Consider the following 25,343-nt stretch of genomic DNA (forward strand, 5'->3'; position numbering starts at 1 on the left):
GTCTGCTACTCGATGAGCCTGAATTACATTCCATCTTCAGAAAGAAGCCCTTGAAATGTATCCGTAAAGTTGAAGGGTATATAACCTTTGGTATTTCCTGATTTCAAAGACAGATCATTCCCCTGCATCGCAACTAAGACATGATATACCTGATGCTAACACCTGCCTATACTAGTACATCATCTAGCAAATTCATCTATTAGTAATTTCTAGAAAATTACATGAGATTTATAGCTTTATTTTAAGATCTGTTATTTCTTTCTTGAAAGAGCATCAAATTTTAATTTTAGTCATGTATCTACCATATATTAATTTGGTGTTCTGATGCTGATATTGATAGGAGACACATAAATCAAATTTATAAATTGGTTGGATATTTCACTGCAAGGTTGGGGGCAAAAATAACTTTAAAAAAAACAGAAAATTCAGAATACCTAACATAGTTTGTAGTTTGGTCACGACATACATTTATCCATACAGTATAATGTTCAAAGGTGCCATGAAAAAAGAAGGTAAAGACAAAAGACTAATAGTAATTTTCTGTAAAGTGTACAATGGAAGTGAAGTGTATTTTCTTTTCTGAAATGTTATTGACGTTTGCTATTTGCAATTTTTGCCTAATAGGTAAATTTGAAGACCCAGCTTTTTGCAATATTTTTGATCAATTAAAAAGTTACAAATTTGATTTGATCTAAAAGAAGAAAATAAATTCATTATTTTTATATATTGAAACCACAGTAATAAAAAGTACAAAGACCGACACCCTTGACTATTTTTTTCTAAAAAAAATTACACACCAAATGCTTTCGAAAAAAGCCTTTTAACTCATGTTGTTACATGGAGGAGTTACTTCTTCTCGCCCTCCCTAAAAACAACACAGAGTGATGCCAAGTCAACAGTTACAGAACATCATGAATATTCCAAATAAACCACTGGTTTCTTAAGTATCAAAACGAGCATTGCAAACCACAAAATCAAAGGAAAAAAAACACAAATTCTTTCTGAATTGATTTGCTCATGAATAAGGAAAGAACATCAGGGGAATTATTAAGAAGTTTAAAAAAGCATCTTCTGCGGCTAAATATTAACCATTACAAGGAAGGGAAAACTTCTTTTGTACTAAAAAAAAGAATTATTCGTGTGACCAATGGAATTTTTCAGGATTCTCTGGGGGGGAAAGGGGAAAATCTAATGAAATCCCCTACTTTGAAACTCACTCCCACTGATATGAACGTGTGTTGATGTTGCACGTAGACAATGTACGAGGCATGGACAGTGCAGACTTTCTGTGGAATGCCTAATTTATATATTTTGCTTCTTACTAAAAAATTACACATTTTCTTTCTTCAAAAATATTTCATAGGTGATGAATATTTGGTTGCATTGTGTTGGAGTTAGATTTTTTTTAAAGAGTTCAGTTCTTATCATCACCAGAAGTAGATTAAATGAGAAGGCGCAATGGCTCAGTGGTAGAGCAGTGGTCTTGTAACTGGAAGGTCCCGGGTTCGAAACCCAAGTAAATGCACTTGTGCCCTTTGGTATGGCATTGATCCTCTTTATCGAGTCCCCTGGAGAGAACTTTAAGCTGTCAGTCCCCTGGTTGGTTACTTCCAAGCATAAACATGCTTTCTTAGCAGTCAGGTAAAACAATCATCAAACAAACATTGGTATATGGGACTACATATATAGGTGGCATCAAAATTTGTTTTAAACTGTTTCTAGTCATAATAATACTGCAAATGGTTTGGTCAGTTATTGGTAAAGTGCTTTATAGGAAACTGGTATTATTATAATTATTGAAATGAGAGCAATCATTTTCATGTGAATTGTAATTTAAGATATTCTTCCAAAATTAATTAGAAAGAATGAGAAAAATACCCAAATTATTTTTCACTCTTACCAGAACTAATTTTGACTGAGTGACTGACCTTGTAATCATGGACGCGTTACCACCGCAACCATCACGATCATCCTCCATTCTCATTGGCTGATGGGAATTGACCTTGCCGTCATCATTCCCCTTCCATGTTTTCTTGTAGTCATCACCCTTCTCAAAGTTACCCAATCTGCAGAAGAAAAAAAAAGGAAAAAAGATTGCATTAATTAAAGACGATGCCTTCTTGTAGTCATATAAGCACATTATAAAGTTGGTGATAATTATTATCACTATCATCATCGTCATCATTATTAGTGATCATCACTGTTCTCAAAGTTACCCAATCTGCAGATGAACAATAGCGGTAATGAAGAAGAAAAAAAATAATAAACATATCAGGAGGGTCAATAACATTATCATCCAGTTCAGTGGTTGGTATTCGTATCAATGCAGACTAACTAGACTATTAAAGGAAAGATTGGAAAAGATTTAATTCATTACCAGGTTGTACGAATTTTATCCTCAAAACAAACCATGTCATAAAGATCATAAGACAAATATTTCAAATAAACATGTGTAAATTTTGTAATTCTAATATCAAACAGAAAACAAAACTGTAGACATTTTTTGCTGAATGTTGCATGTTTCTATTTCTGAACATAACCAATAATGATTGTCATGAAGATATGTCAAATGTCTTGCACAAAATAACTATGAACCTCTCATAACTGTTAGATTTTTACTTTGTTTCTGTTGCCATGATAAAACAGAAACTTAACACTCAACCAAAGCACTTTGTTAGAATCCCAGAGACATCCGTTAGAAATGGAATCATCTCTTTTTACATCGTTTCTCGGTAAATATCTCTGCAGATAGTGTTACGCTGGGAAGCGTGCGCGGCTTTGTTCCGCTAGTCCTCCCGGGGCATGTGCTTTGACTCTACATGCTCCCAAGAAGCGTCAATAGTTGCTTTTCAACTAATTCCAGGAAACCTGATGTGTCAATGTTTAAACTTGATCAGGTGAATCGCTTTCTGCTCACCCTAAAGCTGTGATATTGTGTAGAATACGCGATAAAAATCACCTCGACATGCACATCCTGAGAGTTTAAGCATGTAAGACCCTTAGTACATGTGACTGGCAAGTTATTTTAATATTTTGTTTGGGTTGATGTACAACTCAGTTCAGCTGTTACAAGGTTGTGCATTTGTTCAAAATCACATGTTTGTATTATTTAATTTCACTCCAGACTACTATTCTACTTATTGCCTTCAGTAGATAACAATTTAACTTGAATGAAATTGCAACATTAACATATTAGTATATTATCCACACTTAGGTGCAGAAATATATATTGTATTCATTTCTTTCATTTCACAACAATGTGTAACTTCAAACATGCTCATCTCCCCCCTCCCACGAATAGCTACGGAGGGTAGTATATGTGTAACCATCCTTTTAAGAAGATGAACTGATCGAGCCATCTATGGTGTTCGCCAGACGAAATAACCACAATCGATAAAATGTGGTATCACTGCACCACTATTGTTCTGATGCAACACCAACAACTTCACAAAATGGATGCAAATTGTCCAACAAGTGCACAGCTTGAATTTACATATTTAATAAGGTGCCACTGTCCCCTAGCTGCTTCTCTAACAGCACCCATGTTCACACGGGAACATGACAGTTTAAACTTAAATTTGCAAAACATTGAAGTTATAAACAATGATCCACTGACTACGATGAGGGCACATGAACACAAGACCAAAACAACAGGTACATGTATTCAAAGTTTTGAAAGTCTACGAGCCGTTCAAGCAGTAATTTCGACTACAAACTTGAGTAACCTTGATATTAATTGCATTCGCAGTATTTTTCGCACAGCAGATAGCTTTGAGTAAACACCCCTTGATGCTCATAATGTATGTCTTCCTCAGCTCGAGATTGCCAAATAGCCCCCTATTTCTGATTTGGGAAATAAGCCTGAAGTTACAAATCTCGTCTTCATCAGCTCAAGACTCTAGCTCGAGAAATAAGCTCGAAATATTTTGCCCAGCGTTCGCGCATAGTGCGAGTCCTCGGGCTCGTGAAGACACACCAGACAATTGGCGGGATATTTTGCAAACTAGCCCAAGATATCTTGGGATGATTTCCCCTGCCAAATAATGAAATGGCGGGCTTATATCCAGGATCAGAAATAGCGGACTATTTGGCAATCTCGATCTGATGAGGACAGGCCTATAGTTATCACGCTATTAAATCTTCAGACCTGTCATGGTTTGTAACTTAAAGTTTCAAAGCCACAAGTGCGACTTCAAGGTCCCGAACTACTAGATAATTTTGTAGGTGCCAAATAACCACGGACTAACTTTAAAGTAGACGGTCTGCCGTGTGAACCTCCCCATCGTCTACTCACACATCAACAGAGCAGTGACCGCAAGTGCTCCAGAGAAGGAGAAGGAGAATATGTGCATGCATACAGCACTATGCAGACCAGTCTTTAACCATGTGTCCTTAAAAATGCCACTTGCCTTTGGGCATTTTAATTCAATATTCACCCATATTGCTTACAGATAGTAAGGGGAAGGAGTTATGCTTTGACATAGACAGCAACTTGGGATAAAGGGCTCATAAAGACTCCTAGAACCGTTTTAGGATATCCCATTCCCTGATGAGCCTGACAGGCATTGTTTTATATATATTTTTTTATCTTTAAAGGTTATGATAACAGAATAAATTGCAAGTTTAAAAATTGAAAAAAAAATACAGCATTTTTTTTAAAATCTGTTGGCTGTAAACAACTTTTTGTTTTCCTTCTCTCTAATCTTGAATCTTTTAAAGAATAAAGAATTAAAACTAAAAACTATAAATATATATATATATATAGAGAGAGAGAGAGAGAGGGAGTTACAAAGGTCTCCTATTCTAACCTTTTATCTGCTTATATCCGGTACTTGACATTTATTAATACTATTAATAATAATATTAATCCTGGCTGGATTTATAAGAGATATATACCATTATAACATTCTTGTTATTGCAGAAAAATAAAAAATAAATTACTAGTAACTGGTAGTCTTGTCCTTTGAGCATTTATCAAGTTTGTTGAGATCATAAATTGCAATTATTACATATAATTTATGACTGGCTGATAAATAATAAGAACTCTTATAAAAAGACACACCCTTTAAAGAAAATTAAAATTGCTCATGAAATCAGGAGGAAACAATGATGACACAATTCCTTGCTTCAGGTTAGAGCAGAATTGTGTTAATGGTCAATTAAAATGCATGTTTTACTCGTTATTGATAATGCTTTCCTAACAAATTGTTGATTTGATTAAGATACAGACAGAAAAACACAATTTGCCCTCTGCAAATTTCTTGTATGAAGAAGGTGATCAAAAATATTATACTGCCTGCCTGAATACAGTATGCTTCTACGTTGTATCTTTGACAATGAACTCTTTACACACAAGCATACACACACATGCGCAAGCTCAAAATAGTGTTAATTTCCAGCGCAGCAACCGCATAGAAGAAAAACATAAACTTGTTTAACCCTGTCTATTTATAATCAGTGGTGTCTTTCTGGAGATCCCGCGGGCCATTTTTACGTAAACACGTCAGAAGTCCCTCTTGCCGGTTCTCTGAACCATCCCGGTAAATCACTCTCTTCTTCTCTCTATCTTCTTTTCTCAAACTCTTCTCTCTCTCTCTCTCTCTCTCTCCTTTCAATGTCTTCTGTCACCTTCTCTTCTTTTTTTCTTCTCCTCTTTCTCCATTCCATTCTCTCTTCCTTCGCTGTCTTCTTCACTACTTTTTCTCAATATTCTTTTTACTTTCATTGTCCTCTTTTTCTCCATTCTTCTTTCAATACCTCCTTCTCTCCTTTCATTTTTTCCTCATTGTGTTCATGCACATTTTCCCCTTCCTGTCTCTCTCTCTCTCTCTCTCTCTCTCTCTCCTTCCATCTCTCTTTCCCTCACTTTGTTTGTTCCTGTCTTTATCGGTTTAATAAAATTTGGAGTGGACTATTAGGCTATTATTATTATTATTATTATTATCCTGGAAACCAGCAACCTCTCACTCCCTCTCTCTCTCTTTTTCAATTACCATCCTCTCCAGCTCTCTTGATCTCTCTCTCTCTATCTCCGATAGTCAATTCTATTCGTGACTGAAAGCTTCTGTACAAACTCCCCAGCAAGCAGCTAGCTTTCCAAGAGCCTAAAGCCCTGCTGAGACTTCTATTGATAATGTTCCCGCTAGTAAAACCTGATTTGCAGGTCTGATACCATGCAAGTGCATTTTAAAAACACAATACACAAGGCATCTTTACTATAGTGAATTGGCTCGTTACTCCGATACTCTAGACTTACTTTTTAATCACGGCATAATCCTTATGATCAATCAAGAGTACAAACATCACTTCAAAAGTATATTTTATAATGTATATCTTTCTCTTCTAATCTTTTTTTCCCTTTTCAACCCATGGACGATGGAGTTTGAGATGCAAATTTTACCAAATCAAAAAATAATCAATAGGTTAAATACATCCCCTGATCCCTATCTCTCTCTCTCTCCCCCCCCCCCCCCCTCTCTCTCTCTCTCTCTCTCTCTCTTTCTCTTTCTCTCACTCTCTTCCTCCCCCTTTTTAACCTGTCTCCATCTTTCTCTTATCCTATCTCCCAATTTTTTTTCCCTCATCTTTTCTTCCCATCCGATTTCATCTTCTGTCATAATCTGAACTCATGCATATTACCAAGTTTTGCTCGCTTTTCTTTTGATCCTCCAGGCTATCGAACTGTCCAGCACGATTCAGTTGTTTGGTTTAACTATCTACACGTACGTTCTGGTCAATTCTGAAATTAATTCACGTATGGCTATGCCTATCAGCAATCTATGAAAAAGAGAATATTTTAATAGTCCAGCGGATGCACGCTTCCACACATTGACAACAGTGAAGGCATTTAAATAATTGATTGCATTGTATACAGGCTTTCCCAGACATGCATCCGTGGGGATCAAAATGATTTTTAAAGATGAAGTTGAGTTCTGGTCATGCGATTGCATTGTGAAAGAAACGGTGTGGAATCGACCAGAAAAGGTTGATCATCTAGCATATAAGAATTTGTGTGTATTGCAAAGTTCTGGAATCATCAAAATGATAAGAAATTGGCCAAGTCTTGGTAAAGTTACAAACACTGTACACAGAAAGATGTATATGGTACTACACGAACACGTGGCGTAAAACACCTCCCCACCCCCCCCCCCCCCCGAGTTTTACGATGTACATGTACATGACATATTTAGAATATGAAGGCATTTGAAGAGCTATGTTTTTCAGGGAACATGTCTTATCTGATGTTCTTCCACACTTGCATAATAACAATGATAACGCTCACAAATTATTTTTCACCTCTTCCCAGAACTTAACCTTCTCTTTCATACAATTTTTGTTGGTATACCGTCTTCAAATATAGGGCAATGCCCTAATAATCGTATCGAGACTCTGAGATCCATGTTAGGTAACGTATGCTAACTGACAAATTCACAATGGAATGAATTAATGGTCAATGTCTATAAATCATTTGTCAAAGCATACTGTACTTAGATAGTTCACAAAGAAAACATATTTCTTTGTCTGCACCAATAAAAGTGTTTCTTCTGTGCAAATTCAACTTGTTAGAACATTAAATTTCTTTTACTTTCATCAACAAGAAATATATAACCATCTTTTCAATATCAAATCAACCTCTCCACAAATCAATCCCTCAATGACACAGAGTACATACTGGTATTTACAAATAGATGTACAATACTCATAAGCCTGACATAAATGTTCCTAACAGGTTTCGACACAAGAAAGCAATCTCATTCATTACATTAACAAGAGAAGTATATATTTTCTTATAAAAGCAAATAAATGAGTTTTTTTTAAAGCGAGAAGAAGGATGTTAAATATATCTCCATTTAAGTGCTGTCTGAGGGCAGGTTTGATTGAAGAGTGAAAGGGAATTAAATGTATCCATTTGGAAACTTGATCTGCGTACTGGGAATTCCAATAACACTTTTAAGACAAGAAAGTGAGTGCACTCCATCAAAGTCTTTGACAAATGTCGGGCGGTTCACAGCTACTAAAATTGGAAGCAGAAATTATACAAAATGATGAAGCAATATTAGGGGTGAAGGGGAGAGAGAGAGAGAGAAAGAGAGAGAGGGAGAGAGAGAGGGAGAGAGAGAGAGAGAGAGAGAGAGAGAGAGAGAAAAGCAGGAAGTTGTGAGGGCTGCTTCAAGCATATTATTCCTTCAACAAAACACAGGGGGGAATATATGTGAAGAGCAATACAATTTCACGAGATTGAAAGCATTTCTTGTAAAAATGTGATTGCCTTTAGTTTTGACATAAGGTGTCAGACAGACAGTGAACAAATCTGAACTCAGCTAAAGTACTGAGCAAACAGCAACAAAATGATGAGAGTAAAACTGGCTATAGATCAAGGGTTCCCACAAGCAGCCATATTGTAGAACAAATTATACATATCTGTGCATCAGACTATGAAAAGTCATTGTAAAGGCGCTCAATAAATACCAATATGTATGTATGTATGTATGTCTAGTGGTATTCTCTTGTCCTCCATATCACATTATCATGGAACCCTCTATAAGGAGAATTAATTACTTTTGATATGATGAAGCAGATGAAAAGTTTTAGATATGATAGATCCTTTTGATGGTGATGACAAATCTACAAAAACACCAAGAAGCTATTCAACAATATTTGATACTTATAAATGCCAATGCTACATTGAACATAATTCTCCAGATAAATGAGGGAAGAATACCTGTTGATAAAATGCAAGGCAGATGTTTTTTTAAAACTAATTTAAAGTTTTCCTTGTTACAGAATAATACAGTACATTCAGTGCACCATATATTCAATAATAAATGGAAGATTATCACAGAAAAACACAACACTCTAAAGAAAGAAGTTTTCTTTGAAGGGTTTGGAAGTACAAAAGCTCTACTTATACATGTACGCAGTGAAAAGGTAGTTTCTTCAAATAAAATGATACATTCAGTGCTTTGATTTAATAAGCTGCAAGGGAGGGATTATATAGAGATAAAGAGGTAAGGGAGAGAAGGAAAGAGAGAGATAGAGAGATAGGGGAGGGAAGGAGAGAAGTATACATGGCAAGCATAAATTGAATCATGTTTCCACAGAGCTCCAAATATAATTATTTGAACATGCTGAATAAACTAATATAGTTATCTTTGGATATAAATTGATATAAAGTAATCAAGCCGGCTCATACCACTCAACCCGCTGAAGAGAAAGAAATCTAAAAAGAAACATCCTTCATTTTTAATGCTTAGAGCACAGATTGGCAATACCACCGATATTCGTAAACAAAATTCAATCAAAATGCAAATAAGAGTGGTTAAAATGCCTCTACGTGGTTCTTTGTCAGACAGAAAGGGGGGGGGGGGGGGGGGGGGTATGTGTGGGACAGAGTCGTAGGTATCCCTCTATCTGTTTCCCTTGATCATAACGCCAATATCAAGCCAATTTAGGCTAAGAGCACAATATGTCACTGTAGCTTTATCACATAGCACAATGATGCGCAGCCGTACGAGATGGGCGGGCGTCACGACATACTCGTGACGGCTGGAGAAGGAAGGACAACAATATGGTGCACAAATCTTCAGCTTTGGTGAGGCAATATGACAGACTGAGCCCCTCATTCGATAAGAGAGTTTGTGTAGTGGGTCGGCCTTGTCTAGCTGCTAAAGTGCATTTGAGGTTAAGATCATGTCACTGCCTCATGCATCCTCCATCCTCCATCCTCAACCCGGAATGTGACTGATGCGGATTAAGGGAGGAGAGGAGGATGTTTTCCGGGACGAGATTGAGATGTTGGGTATGGGGGTCTAGCTTTCATTTGATGGGCTTGACTGGGTCCATCTTCTTTATTTATCACTCTGTTCCAATGTGAAAGTTCATCTCATTTCATTTCATCTTCAAATTGTGAAAGAACATACTCAAGTGATTTATAAACAGTAGAGTTGATGTAATGTCTGTACTTGACGGATGATTTAAAGGAAGCTGATAAGCAAAACTGGGAGAAGTGAGGGTAGGATTGACTGAGCTAGTCTAAGGGCACATTCAGACATGATGCAGAAAACCACCTAAAAAGAATTTAATGAAGTGCCTTCGCAAACGAAAACTACTTTAAAGCTATTCCCCAGTTTTGGAAAAGCCCCCCTCTCAAAAAATGAAATGGAAGCTCTCATTACCAATCATGTGAAAGAATATGTTTTGACGAATACGTGATGATACAAATTTTGCCGGGAAACCGCCTACTAATTGATATATTTGATAAATTATTAAAATTTATGTGTCAATTAGTCCCATATACATCTTTCTGTGTACAGTGCTTGTAACTTTACCAAGACTGGGCCAAATTTCTTATCATTTTGATGATTCCAGAACCTTGCAGTACATGCCAATACTCGTATGCTAGATGATCAACCTGTTCTGATTGATTCCACAACGTTTCTTTCACAATGCAATCGCATGACCAGAACTGGTCTTTACCTTTAAGTGAGAATGGCAAGTGGGGGAAAAACAAACACAGTCAAACCTGCCTTAGTGGCCACCTCTCTATAAATGCCACCTGTGGAAAGTGGCCATACATGAGGTCTCCCTCAAGAAAGAAATGTGTACTGTAGAACCTGTCTAGAGAGGCCACCTGCCTACAAAGGCCACTAAATATGTTTCCCTTAGGCGATCTTGATAGACAGGTTCGACTGTGTGCTATGTCTGCAGTATCCTACACATATTTGTACCGGAGTGTTGGCTCAGTCAGTAGAGCGTCCGCCACACAACCGGGAGGTCGTGGGTTCGAACCCCGGCCGCGTCATTCCAAAAGACGTTAAAAGATGGGAGTTGTTGCTACCTTGTTTGGCGTTCAACAATAAGGGATAGAGCAACATCGATCTGGCGCTGCTCAGTGGCTGCCGGGCTCACGATCAATTGGGCAAAAATAATTTCCGTTTCGGTTTAATAAAATTTGGAGTGGACTATTAGGCTATTATTATTATTATTATTATGTTATTATTATTTACTGTAATCTGTGTAATAAGATAGAGAGGTGTGAGATGTACCACATTTATTTTGCGAGAAGCTTTTTTTTTTTAGGTTGTTAAACGTGTCACAGATGAATGAGGTTTACTGTAAAACCTGAAACTTTCATGACACTTTTACAAATTCCTTGAGTGGTTGAAATTTGAAAGTGTCATGCAGTGAAATAATTAAAGGCAGGGTATTTTACCAACATCGCTACCCCTGCTGTGTTGTATTTTCAATTGTGTCATCTTTCGGAGAAGGCGTACATAGAGCAATTTCCGGTTCCTGTACCCAAGCATCATCAAGCGTACCGCATCATTTGGGATGCATTATGGGACATGGCTGTCGACACATTGTGAGCAGCAGATGGCAGTATACATAAATCTGAAGTAGTCAGTAGAATACCCTGCATTTAGATAACACTAATCACAATACAAATTTTAGAAAATTCACAAGAAATAACTTGTCATACATATGAGTGTTATGAACTGTTCGTGACTGTTTTATTTTGCGATATTTCCTGGATTATAATGAGAACTTACTTCTTCCACGGACAGACACAAATGCCACAACATTTCTCCAAACCGGTGAGATTCTTCTCTGCTTCTCTCATGTCTGTATTAATCTGATCCATGCCCTCTTCAATCCGATCAAGTTGTTCTGTTAGAAGGTTGGAGAGAATGGTAGGGAGAGGGTTAAAACATTCATCCAGTCCATAGCTGACAATATCAACAGATTCAGTTTAATATCCCTTTGGCTACAAGAACTGGATGGCTGCAGAATCAAGTCTATGAAAATGACATTTTAAAAGTCAAGGGGTTAAATTGCTGCTAATTTCCTTTTATTTTTGTTTGGGGGGTAATTTGACTTCATCTTCCTTTAGCCTAAGATATGATACACTTAAAGAAACTTTATGGACAGCCAATGGCGTTCCATAATTTTAAAGTTTTATTATAATTTTGTTTATAAATATATTTTATTGTAGGGGGGGACTAGCTTTAGTTTATTTTTCATCATAGCCTAAAATGTGGTGAGACAGGCATTTTGAGCTCACTAATTAACAGAACAAAAACAATTTCCCTGAAAATGTAACATTTTGAAAGTTAGACAATGGTGATACTAGTTTGTACACACTGGGGAACACATCAAGAGATTGGTTTTGGGTATAGAGGTTGTCCCAAATTTCAATTTCAATTTGATGAAAGATGTTGGATATAAACCTACTTTCCCCAATTAAGCAGTAGACCATATCCCTATTTCGTGAAATGTAATTTGTAACATGCATACTTCATACCCAAGGACGGCTCATCCTGTTTCAAAAATACTACTAGCCTAATAAAGTTTAAACAATCTTCTATCACTGCAATACAGAAATTAGGGAATTCTAAAGGGTAGCCAGAGGAATAATGCTTCCTAATCACTTCTACAGAAATGTAACTAATTAAAAAGTACAAACATGACAAGATACTTGTACTACCTCAGTTTACACAGGCAACCTACTATCATGAAGAAATATCAGGTAACAATTGTTTAAAGATTTTTTTCCATTAATTTGAATTCATCATTATAAGATAAGCATCACTGAAATTTATCAGTTCATCATCTTAGGTAGACATGCATAAAAATGAGGTTGACATGCATAGGAATTAGCACTATGATGATGAAATGAAACTAGGCATGCAGTGATATATTCTAAATTTGTGACGATATGAATAAAGTACTTTTTCTTATGATAAAAAAATGCAGGAATATTACAAATGAATGTGAAGAAAATTAAACTGTTTGAAATTAAATTTATCATTAGAGAATGTTATTCAAAATAAAAGGAAACGATGGTGAGAGCAGACATGCAAATTTATGTTAAATTAGTAAAAGCAAATTCTCCATGATAAGCAAAATGTTAAATTGATTTGATTAATAAAAATATGAAATGGAACACATATTGTCTATTTGGAGACAAAAGGGCACTAACTCTGTCCTAGGTGCTAATGCCCTTCAGGCTTCAAACAGACGATGCACAAACGGTAAAACAAGAGTAGGATCGGGGGGTGTTTCACAAAGATCCCAAGTAGAAATTAACTCTAAGTTGGACTAAGAAATTATGGAGAGCCATTTGTAGCCTTAAAATGAAATATATTCAAAAGCAGATAATCAAGTATTTTAGATTTTTCATAAATTCCACATCAAGAACATGAAATCTCCTTCATAATAGGAAATATGAATGATTCGAATGAACATTTTATGCCTTTTAAAATAATTTTTACAAAATATTTTCAAAGATGCTAATGGCTTTCCATAATTGTTAAGTCCGACTTAAGATCTTTGTGTAACACCCCCTTTTGTATTAGTAAGTGCCCCTTCTAGAATTGTGAAATGTAGGGGGTTCAAGAATTAGGATTTGAAGGCCCATGAGCACCGGGTGCCTGTTAGTGTTGAGTGCTACGGTAGGACATCTCATACAACATTTTTTCAAGAAGTGACGGTACTGAAAAAAAATTGCATTCACTTTGCGTTACGATTTTCCTCACTACCGTCACTTCGTGAAAACAAGGGCGAATTAAGCACTTGGCAGGAATATGACAATATTTGCTTCATCTTTCATTGATGTAAATACATAATATTGGTCCCCATCACTTGTATTTGTCATGACTGATTTAAAGACATCTCTGCAGGAGGTAAACAAAGTACATCTTATGATAGCATCCCCTAAAAACACTAATGCAAGTTTGCCTCCCACCTCTTCTATCTGATGTAAGATGCTTGATATCCTTAAAATAGGATAGCTCATTTAGCTCAAATTATCTAAATATGGGGCAAAATTAATCAGTATTAAAGATGAAACTCATTCTAGTGCTTCATTAAAATCAGAAAGTATCCGGCATACTTTTTCATTTCCTAAATATAATTTTGCCTTTGAGGAATTTATCAGGTACTGACATTATTTTTAAAAGCTTCTAATTATGAATGTTGTTATGTTGACTAATTTGGGATCAAATGGAAAGACCAATTTATATTTCACTTTTGTCTTTTACAAATAGATAGGTATGTGACATTTGAGATGATCTGTTTTAAAGAGGGTACGCACTTCTAAGAAATAAAATTTAAAAACAAAAATATAAAGGGAAAACTAAATGGTTAATTAGTACGGTTTATATGGCAATGGAGCTCAGCTCATCATGATATCACGGCTACGACACAAGACCCTGAATAGCTCATTTTGAGGAAAAACTAAACCAAAACTTGACATCAACTACCTCTCTGAAATAACAATTCAGCTGTAATAATTGGTAAACTATTTCTTATACATTTTCTTTTGAGTAAGGTTTACTTTTTGTTCTATAGATGACTAAGAAATGCTTATAATATAGCATTTAATTTGCCTTAGGTCTTGGATGGCATTTACAAATATTCTTATTGTAGTTGCCTTTTCCGGTTTCCTTTATTTTCTAACTATGAGGATTTCATATCAATGAATTAAAGATAAACTTGAGTTCTGGTAAAAAAAAGAAAATTAATTCTCACATAATCTAACGAAACTTACACTAAATGTTCAAGATTACAAATAAATGTCATGTGCCAAACAATTTTGGAAGAAAATGTATACTGGCTGAGTAATGAGCATAGAAAGATAAGGAAATCAGGGTAGTACTGGCCCCGACACCATGTGTGTTGTCCCATATACATCTTTCTGTGTAAGTGATTGTTACTTTACCAAGACTCTGTCAAATTTATGATGATTTTGATGACTCCAGAACCTTGCATTACACACCATTACTTACATGCTATATGATCAACTTTTCTGATCCATTCCACACCTTTTCTTTCACAATGCAATCGCATTACCAGAACTCAAGTTTATCTTTAATTATAGATCTGCCCTAAAATAGATCCTTCCTCGATCTATCTCTGGTGCTTTTATCCTATAGTACTCTCACACAAATAGAGATTTGGTGGCATGTGAAGCCATGTTTAATACAAAGTACACTCTAGTCACAAAAATAACTCCCAACCATCCCCAATACAGTGAAAAGAATGCATTCTAAAATAACATATTGATTATTTATCTCAATTTGGCATTACAAATGAGAACCTTCTAGCATGAATTGAGAGTACCGTTTTGTCAGAAATATTATTCCACTTCAATGAGGCCGTATATATATTTTTTTCAGATGACAGTCTTTCCTTGTAGTTGTACCCAAGTCAGGTTATGCCTTCTAGCCTTTGCAATGCATAATTATCCTTTCATCATTTCCACGGTGTTGCATTTCCCGCTACGCTTAGCATACAAAGAAAACGCTAGTCAATACAATGTGTGTCCACTGTAAAATAACAAGTTTCTGTCACCTTTTCTAGTATTTTTCCAAGAAAATATGTGTTGAGTTTAACAAAACAACTGTCTAATACATATGACAATTCATAGCCTATACTGTCATATGTATTGAAAGTTAACTTGTAATGACAATAAAATGTATTGATATATAACATTTTCTATAGACTTTACAGAGGCTTGTGAATACAATGGGGGGGGGGGGCGGGCTTGATTTAAATTAACTCTGTATTACTTTACATTAAATTGGATGCTACAATCAAGTTCCAAGATTTTGTGACCTTAGATATGACAAAATTATTTTAGAAATAGAAAAATCAATGATTTGTAGAGCCATATAGCTACTTTCATATCAATTAGGCATTACTGGCCTAACAGACAACATTCATCTATATTTTTTAAAATTGTTCTCAAATAGTTAAAGCATCATACACAGGATCACTTTAGATTCCCATTTCAATTTCAACAGGTAAGTAATACAATGCCCTCCTCCCCAATCCCATTTCTAAACCGCATTGGAATATTCAAGGTCGTTCATTCTTATTTTGTTTTTCCCAAGATATAATCGGATAAAGTGTCTTTTACACACTGCCCTCGTCTGCCGTCAAATGATTTCCTCTTAAATCCTGTGAGGAGCAGCGAGCGCATCTTGATTCAAGGACACACTTGTTTTGGGTGAAGAGGTATGTCTTCATCAGCTCGAGATTGCCAAATATCCAGCTATTTCAACTATCCCGATCACAAATTATCCAGCTAATTTGCGTTTTCATCGGCCCAAAGTAGCAATTAGCAGGATATTTGGTCGGAATAATCTTTGGAAGATATCTTGGGATAGTTTGCAAAGTATCCCACTCCGGTGCTTTTTCACCAGCCTGAAGACTCGCACTATGCATGAACGCTTAGCAAAAGATCTCAAGCTAATTTCTCAAGGTCGAGTTCCAAGTTTGAGGTCGAATCTCGAGCTGATGAAGACACGATTTGTAACTTAGCGGGCTATGTGGCAATCTCGAGCTGATGAAAATAGGCCTAATGAGACTTGGGAGTGATACTAACCCTGTGTTCACCCTACCAGAATTCATTGAATCTTCATCTTGAATCGAGAATCGCATGGCTATATGATAAGAAATTACGTTTCTTCCTCGTCTGAACATTGTATGAAGAAACGTCATATAACGACATATTGTATAGCGAAATCTATTTAGAGCAACAAAAACTAGATAATAATAATAATAGATTGTTCTTATATAGCACTTTTCAGGACCGGAGGCCCTCTCAAATCGCTTTACAGATAAGTATATTATTACCCCGGTCATTGGATTCAGGCTTACCCACACACAATGTATGCACATTCTCCACTCCCCGGGTAGCATTCCAGCTAGGCGTCATTTTTACAAGCGCACAATTGCTAATCTAACCACATTAGCTTTCGCATCCTACCGGGTACCCATTTAACACCTGGGTGGAGAGTGGCAAATGTAGATCAATGTCTTGCTAAAGGACATTAGTGCTGCGGTGGGACTTGAACCGCCGACCTTGTGATCCACAGTCCGGTGACAAATCCACTTTAGTCTGAATATTGTATCGTACAAAAAAAAATGTTTAACTGGGCGGAGCTTATTATTAGCGTACACTGATGATTGGCCAGCTATCGTGTCTTCAAAACTTGTTTCTTTTAAACTCGTTTCTTTATACTATGTTTCTCTATACAATATTCTTATCTATTCTGTACCCTCCTTTCACTACACAGTGATTCTTTATATTTATAACGTTTCTTTACATGAGATTTGAATGAATTTCCTGGAGTCTAAACAGGCTATAAAAGTGAACATGACGGCCGACGTGCTAGATAGCACACGTATGTATGAAGGATCCGACAGTATGGCCTTGTAATCGATAATCCCAATTGCACCCCTAAAGGGCGCATATTTATTGCCAATGACAAGGGAGGATTATAGTGAGATACTCTTTTCACACTGGTTTGCTTAACCCCATACTTTGCTTAGCCCCGTACTATCCTTAACCCCGGACTATTTTGGGGGGCTTTTCACACATGCTGTTTTTAGTCCCGTACTAGCGCCTATTCCAGAATAAGAAAATTCATGCTGTTCTCAATGCAATTCTTAGCCCCGGGCTATATGATTAGACAGTGGGCTCCTTACTTCGCATCTGGCCAGCTGCGATACGCTCCATTGCGTAGTAACGTACTATTTTTTCGTTTCTGTTCTCGTTCATTTTGCTTGGCACCGCAATTGCGGGGTTAGCAGGAGTTAGCACCACAATTGCGGAGTTAGCCCTGCTATTTTGCAGGGTTAGTTAACCCCGTATTATAGGTGGGGTTAGCCCACTTTGGTAAATGCGAGTCTGAACAGAAAGTGAAATAGGCTGAACCCCGTACTATAGGTGGGGCTAAGACCCCCCCTTAACCCCACCTATAGTACGGGGTTAAGCAAAATTTTGCCAGTGTGAAAACAGTATTAGAGTGGATTTCCTGATGCAAATTTGAATGTGACTCCCTACAAGCATTTATTTTGCCGTTTAATTGTTTCTAAGATTTCTATTACATGAGATGATTCATTTCTCTTTAAATTATTAGACCTGTTCTGATCATTTATCTAATATGTGATTGCCATGTGACGCTACATCGAATAGCACCTCATCGTTGTTTATTGTTGAAAAAGAACTTATTGGCTTGCACCCAGTAGATTATGATAATGTGTTTGAACTTGTTCTTGAAAACAAGTCAGACAAAGCTCTGAACCGTGCGGGAACTACTGGGTGCAAGCAAAAGTTTCTTAACAACAATTGAAACTTCTTCTAGGAAGCCTAACAATCAAAGCTCTTCTTTACGAGCCATGACCTGGTCTACTCTTATTTATACACGTCTGTGACTGTGCAATTCTTTTATGTTCATACTATGTTCCTTTATTGAAGATTGACAATAAAGTGGGACAAAATCAAATAAGATCATTGTATATAGAGACGTTGAACAAATAAGAATAGTAATACAAGGTTATTAAGCAATCGCTGCTTAAATTTTTGCTTTTCCATAAAAGGGAATGTGCAGTATAATACTTTTCTTTTGCTCTGTCTCATTTCGTGTTACGTCATAATGTTTTCTTCTTTTTCTTTCGCTTGCTCTTTTGTATATATATATATATATCTATAATTTGTTCTAATATTACGCTATCCTTGACTGCATCATTATAATTTGTCTCGTTAGTCAAAAATCAGTTCTTTACTGATAGGCTATTCCTATTACAAGAGCTCTAAAGTTTAAGAGCGATTGTGACATACTGTAAGGACAAGACGTGAGTTGCCTGGAATAATTTCTTTTTGGTTGGTAATTGCTTACATCGCAGACCACAAGGTAATCTACATCTGAATATATGACTTGGATTCAGATAAATGTTGACATTTCTCAATGGAGTATGTATGTAATCCAAGGACAAGAAGATACGATAGGTTACTGACATAGAAATGTGAATTCAACTATAAGCTCTCGAGATTGTCATCTTGTAACAGTCGTATTTATACAGAATTCTATGAATAGCATGCTACATGAGCAGATAAAGCAAACATCATTGATAATTCTGATCTATTTCTGTTGTAATATGTTACTTCATTCCTATATAAGAATATTTTAAGTGAAAATAAAATAAAATAATATGGTGTATTTCTTTCAAAGAATCCACAGTGAGCACTTTTAATGATTTGAATAAAATGTTTAGAAGTACGCACAAAAATTGCAGGAAATACATATTATCTTTAACTGCAATGTATAAGACAGTTCAAATATTTTGACTCAAAAATTGTACACTATTGATCAGTTAATGATTAGTTCAATTGCCTGAAAGGCAATAAAGATTCATATTATTTGTCCATTTCTACACTTTTTCCTGGGAAATGAGAAAACAATTGGAGATTAAATGGGAGCAATTAGAAGGATGAGTTTGACTAAGGATGAAAAACAGATTTACTAGGCTATTTGAATATTGCATATTATGTTTAATATTTAAACGCCATTACATCATTTGCATGCTATAGTATGCGATCTAAAATGCTGAAAAACTCAGCTAGATTATTTGCTATAAGAATCTGAGGAATTAAAATGAGATGAAAACACTTGTTCCAACAAGACAATCTTTCTTCAAGATTGCACCAATAGTTTTGAAATCTAGCTCTACTTCTAGCATTGCTCTGGAAGTTTCTTATTCAAGGTTGTCCCCTAATATATTTAAATCCTTTACCCATGATACATTTTAAAAATCTAGATATCTGCTAACATTTCTATGGTAGCAAAATATACTGGTATTGAGGATATATAAAAGGATGATTTCTATTAAATTCAATTTTGTTATCTGTTGTACTGTACTTCAGTCATATTATTGAAATGAAACCTATATGTGAAAAGTTCAAATGTTTAAGTTAGGTTAAGTTAATCATGCGCAACATCTGTTCAGATGTATTTTTGTTAGCCCGATAGTATTATTTCTGGTAATTATATGAAGTGAAAGAGTTTTTAATACAGCCAAGGCACACAATCAAACAACATATCAATTATACCACTAGTACCTAAGCTATGTTTCCAAGCCTGAATATCTACTGAATTTTTTGTTCAAATTCTTGTTTCCTATCATTTTGTCATGCATGAACATAATCAATTTCAAAATGAGTTGATATTGCTAACCTACATGCACATAATTATGTCAATAATATAGTAAATGTAATGAAGAAATTCTAATCATCTATCACAATTCAAGCAAACCATGATATCCACAAACGTCCATAATTTGCAATTTAAAAAAAATTATGACCTGCTAAATATTCCTGCAATATCTAAGAAACTTTCTATGGTTCTAAAAAGAACATTTTTGTGACATAAACAACAAAAACCCTGCCAAATATTGTAAAGTATTGGTTTTATAAACTGGTATTCAAATTTCAGTATTATGATTTGTATTTAATTCACTCAACAAAAGTTTTGCATTCATGATTAATTTTACTCTTCTCTAATGATATTTAATCATCTTTAAAAAGGGACTAATTCTCAAAGTGAAATATAGGTAGTCAAGCTAGAAACTTTACTCCACAGACACAGACACCACTAGACACTTAGTACAGTGATTCACTCAACTAAGGGTTATACAATACATGTAAGCCATCAAAACTATACTTGGGGGTAGGTTATCACTGCGTGGGTTATATTAAAAACTATGCCATCAAAAACCATCAGACACACAAACACCACTAGACATTTAGTACGGTGGTTCAATCAACTAAAGTTATACAATACATGTAAGCAATTAAAACTACATTTGGGGTTGGATATAACTATATTAATAACTATGCCATCAAAACTACGATTTAGGAGTTTGGGTGGGGTAAGGATGGGGTGCAGGTGGGGGGGGGGTACGGGTGTGGTAAGGAGGGGTGCGGTGGGGATAAGGGAGGGGGCAAACACAGCCACTAATTGATCACCTCCTTGTTCATCCAGGAGCACCAAAGTCTTGATACCCGCTTCCTTGCTCTAAACGATCGATGGCGGCGGTAAGCAAGTCATAAAACAGAATGAAGACAGAGAGGAGAGGAGAAGGGTCGAAAGAAAGATGGAGAAAGAAGACAAATGGAATAAAATATGATTGATTTTAGATACAGCCCTGTTACCATGGTTCTACTCGCTACAGGCAAAAGGAAAATGGAAGGTGTCAAGATTTAGTGGTTTAAAACACAGCATATCATATAAGATTTTTTTATTAGTATTGGATATTGTCATATATATATATATATATATATGGAGCATATATATGTAATACATGTATCACACATTTAAATATTGGTATTGAGCTGTCAAGAGATGTTTTAGATGAGCATTTCTATGTTATTCATTAGAGTAATTTCTTTGAATACATGTGTTTTTAAGCACGTTATCTTTGCACTCTTTCCAGCACAAACTGCAAAGCCACTCAATGCACCTCAACTCCAGTATATGAAGCTGATGTGCCATTGCAAAGGATGTATTTTTAATATGCTTTACCACAAATTGGCAACACTCAATAGAAAAATGTGTCAAAATTTTATTTTCAAACACCCTTTTCTAAAAATACCAAAACCCAAATTGTCATCGAGATCGATTGATTTAGTGACAATAATCATGTCTTTCCAATCAGGGAAAAAATTAATATTTATTTTTCGGGGGCTACTTTTCAACCTTGCCTGCATGAAAATAACAATCTAAAATTTGTTTTGCATTGAACTCTATGCAAATTTACTGGGGCTCTTTTCTGATTTTCGGGGGCTCTTTTAGGCATTTCGGGGGCTAATTCGCCCCGAGCCCCCGTGTATTTTTTTCACTGTTTCCAATGTTTTTTGTTATTTACACCAACAAGTTGATCCTTGCAGTGAAGTGGCAGTCTGTTAAGAAATTCCAGCCTGTAAAGTAGCTTCTCTTCCCCCTCACCAACTTAACATGCATGGAGGATTGTATACGATGGATTAGCCACTGTTTGACAAAAATAGATAGTCCTCTTCTCGGAATATATCCATAAAAAGATTATGTTATTGTTGATAGAAATTCACTCTCTAATTTCAAAAGCAGCAAACAATAAGTCTGATATCTTGGATCAATAAAACCACAAAATGATTGAATAGGAAGAAGGCTGTTATATCCAACAGTTTTTGTTCCTCCCCATTCTGGTCGATAAATTTGAATAACATTATGAAGTGTGAACAAATTTCTACCGATATTAGAAGCCATTTTGTTAAATTTCTAGGAAAAGGACTGTCTAAATTGTTCTTTGCAGTGGAAAAACTAAACCAACACAATCTCTGGTTAGAAGTAAACGTAGGTTGTGAAGCAAGAAGGCGAGCTAAAAAAGCACTGTAAAGGATTGGTTATCGAAAGGCATTTTCAGAAATTGAGCTCGTTTGCGGTGTAATTCATCACAGGATTGTGGTTGACAAACAGGGATGCCTTTTCCGGGAAGAAAAAAAAGTACAGTGCAAATCTAGTCACCTAATAGCTTCAAACCATAGCACTTTACTTCCCAATATAATGAAACATATTATTACAAAATTGATTAAAGATTTAAAACAATGCATTTCACCACATCATGCAGACTGGAATGAAAATGGGGAAAAACCCTGGTGAAGTTTAAATGAATGAACATTGTAAGAGAAAAATTGAAAGCCGACTGGATCATCCTTTGAAGCTGAGCCCTTGGGCCCGTCTTTCTTACCTCCTTGCTCGTCCAGCATTACTAATGTCTTGATTCCCATATCTTGACTCTATGATGGAAATAAGATGTCACATCAAGAATAATACCACTGCACACACAGAAATACAGCTGTGGGACTGAGCGGTAAAAAAAAAAAATCATATACAACACACAGAACTACAACTCTGAGACTGAGCGCTAAAAAAAAAAAATCACATAAAACACAGAAATGGCTGCAAGGGATAAAAACTATGCACCGCAACCTACACTGTGACATGAAATCATCACGGACACTCAAAGAAAACGTGAGAAAAGATGAAAATATTCACCACTGGATTAGGTGATTTTGGATGTGCTGAATATCTTGAACTCAATTCAGTTTTTCTTTTTAATGTCAGTTTGGAGCCAGTAGGGCCTTAAATCATATACTTCAATACAGAATTTATGCCCTTCTGGCTACGAACAGATAAAATGAAATTGCAATACAATCAATTTCCCCTTCCCTGAACGATTTTGAATCTGTGAATTGCAATTATGTGTTTTATTGTATCTTGCTAAAAAAAAGAAAGAATCATTACTATTAACACATAACATCAAATTTAGGAAAACAATTATATAATATCATGCTAGTACTACATTATATTTTGAGTTAAAAAATATAAATGAAAATAAAAAAAACTACTTTGTATTTGGAGTAATATTTTTCCCCTAAGGACATGAAATGCCAAAAATATTGGGAAGTCAAGTTTACAAAATTAATTCAGTAACTGGCAAAACACGTTTGAAAAAAATGAAATTGTTTTTATCTCTTATTTCCACACCTTGGAACATTTTAACACACCAACACACACACATACATACACAAACACAGAACAAGACTGCATTTTTATCTTTTATGCAATTACAAGGAAAATAAACAGAATAAAAAACATGTACAATACAATGAACAAAGACTGACATATATACAATGAAGTATGATAGAAAAGGTCTGTGACTGTGGTTCAGGGAGAAAAAAAGAAGAAAAAATGAAAATATTTGTGGAAAATGCCCATGGGTATGCTTTGATATTTATATTGCCTGCCTCAAGCTGGCTATACATCTTATTCAAACATCACTGGGAGCAAGTCAATTCAAGGAAAACATCTAGATTGTGATTGAGAGACAAACATCTGCGGAGAATGTCTGAGAGAAAGAGAGAAGGTGGGTAGACAGAGAGAGACAGAGACAGGGGAAAAGAAGAGACGGGAGAGAGATTGGGAACAGAGAGAGAGAGAGAGAGAGAGAGGGGGGGGGGGGTGAAATGAGGGTAGAAAAAAAGAGAGAGAGAGAGGGAGAGATGACAGGAGAGAGAGACTAGAGAGACAAAAAAAGCAGAGATTGACATAAGAGATATGAGAGAGAGAGAGAGAGAGAGAGAGAGAGAGAGAGAGAGAGAGAGAGAGAGAGAAAGAGAGAAAGAGAGAGAGAGAGAGAGAGAGAGAGAGAGAGAGAGAGAGAGAGAGAGAAAGATTATGTGTGTCAGTAAAGAATAACGGATACAAATAAGATTTACAGAAAGGTAGGGTCTATGTACACAATGACAGGGACACATAGAAACAGAAATGAAAATATGAAGACAACATGATCAACAACAAGCTGGTAAGAGAAAAAGGAATGAAGAAACATAAAAAGAGATAAACAGACAAAAATGAAATTGAGAAAAGAATAGAAAATGTTGTTCATGATGAGTGAGTGGGAATTACAAGAGACAGAGAAAGAGAGAGAGAGAGAGAGAAAGAGAGAAAGGGATAGAGAGAGGGATATATAGAGAGAGAGAGAGATATATATAGAGAGAGAGATAAGAGGAGAGATAATTAAAGAAAAAGAGAGAAAAGGGGAGAGATACAAGCAGCAGCGGCTTCATGCATGTCCAGAGAGCCTGGTTCAATCGAAGAAAGAATGGTGTTTGGACATCTTCACAAATTTACTTTTGCGTGCCTGGGTTAGTAGTGTTTGAATGCTTCAAGCAAACAATGATGGTGTGTCGAGCTACTCCAATTCAATATATGATAACCCCGTGCTTACTTCTACTCATGGGCAAATAGCAAAATAGAATCTTTATGATGGGGACATCTTGGCAATGGCACAGCCATGATGAGTTCATTTTGAGTACAAGGTTGTGTACACTGCGAAAAGGACTGTAGTAAAATGTTACGTGAATGCAATTATTTTAATTTCAGGATGAATCATTAAACAAATAAATATGTACATGCGATTGTTTTTGTTTACAGCTGTTGGATTCTATACTAAATGCTGCCCAGCTTGCCCACCCCCCCCCCCCCTTTTATGATTTTTTTTTTTGGGGGGGGGGAGGGAGGGTCTATAGATATGTTTGAGTAATCTTTTCATCTCATAATTTCAAAATTTCTTGTTGCTATGCCTTTTAAGGAATTTCAGTAAATGTATGTATTTTGTATGATCTACACAAATAAATACAGGTGCATGGTTGACACGCTGGCTGCTCAATTTGTCTTTCATCAACCCTGTTATATTCATTCTTTATTATCATTGTATAATTTTTTTAGACAAATATTTTGAGGATAAACAGAGTATTTGAAACAACATAGCTCAATAGCTTAAATTCAATAAGAATTACGTTGGACATGTCATAATAACTTTTTATTGATTCTTTATATGAAGATAGTTTTAATCATATTTAAAAAAAAAAGGAATAAACCCCTTCCTGGCTGTGGGCGGTAAATCATGCCAAAGAAAATAAGCATGGATACTATTTTGAGTGTATTGTATTTTCTAAT

The 25,343-nt window shown here is 35.8% G+C and overlaps 1 protein-coding gene across 1 annotated transcript in view; it reads right to left on the reverse strand.

Moving 5' to 3' along the window:
• Nucleotides 1-25,343, reverse strand: part of SNAP-25 (ovarian synaptosome-associated protein 25 homolog) — a gene marked incomplete at its 5' end in the record, with an annotated part of 70,753 nt that overhangs the window by 17,696 nt on the left and 27,714 nt on the right. Inside the window, 3 exon segments of the mRNA NM_214589.1 lie at nt 1,929-2,066; nt 11,550-11,667; nt 20,813-20,861. Of these exon segments, the coding sequence (NP_999754.1) occupies nt 1,929-2,066; nt 11,550-11,667; nt 20,813-20,861 (305 nt within the window).

Source organism: Strongylocentrotus purpuratus, unplaced genomic scaffold (genome assembly GCF_000002235.5).
Source record: "Strongylocentrotus purpuratus isolate Spur 01 unplaced genomic scaffold, Spur_5.0 spur5_scaffold_5, whole genome shotgun sequence".
Classification (NCBI taxonomy): Eukaryota; Metazoa; Echinodermata; class Echinoidea; order Camarodonta; family Strongylocentrotidae; genus Strongylocentrotus; species Strongylocentrotus purpuratus.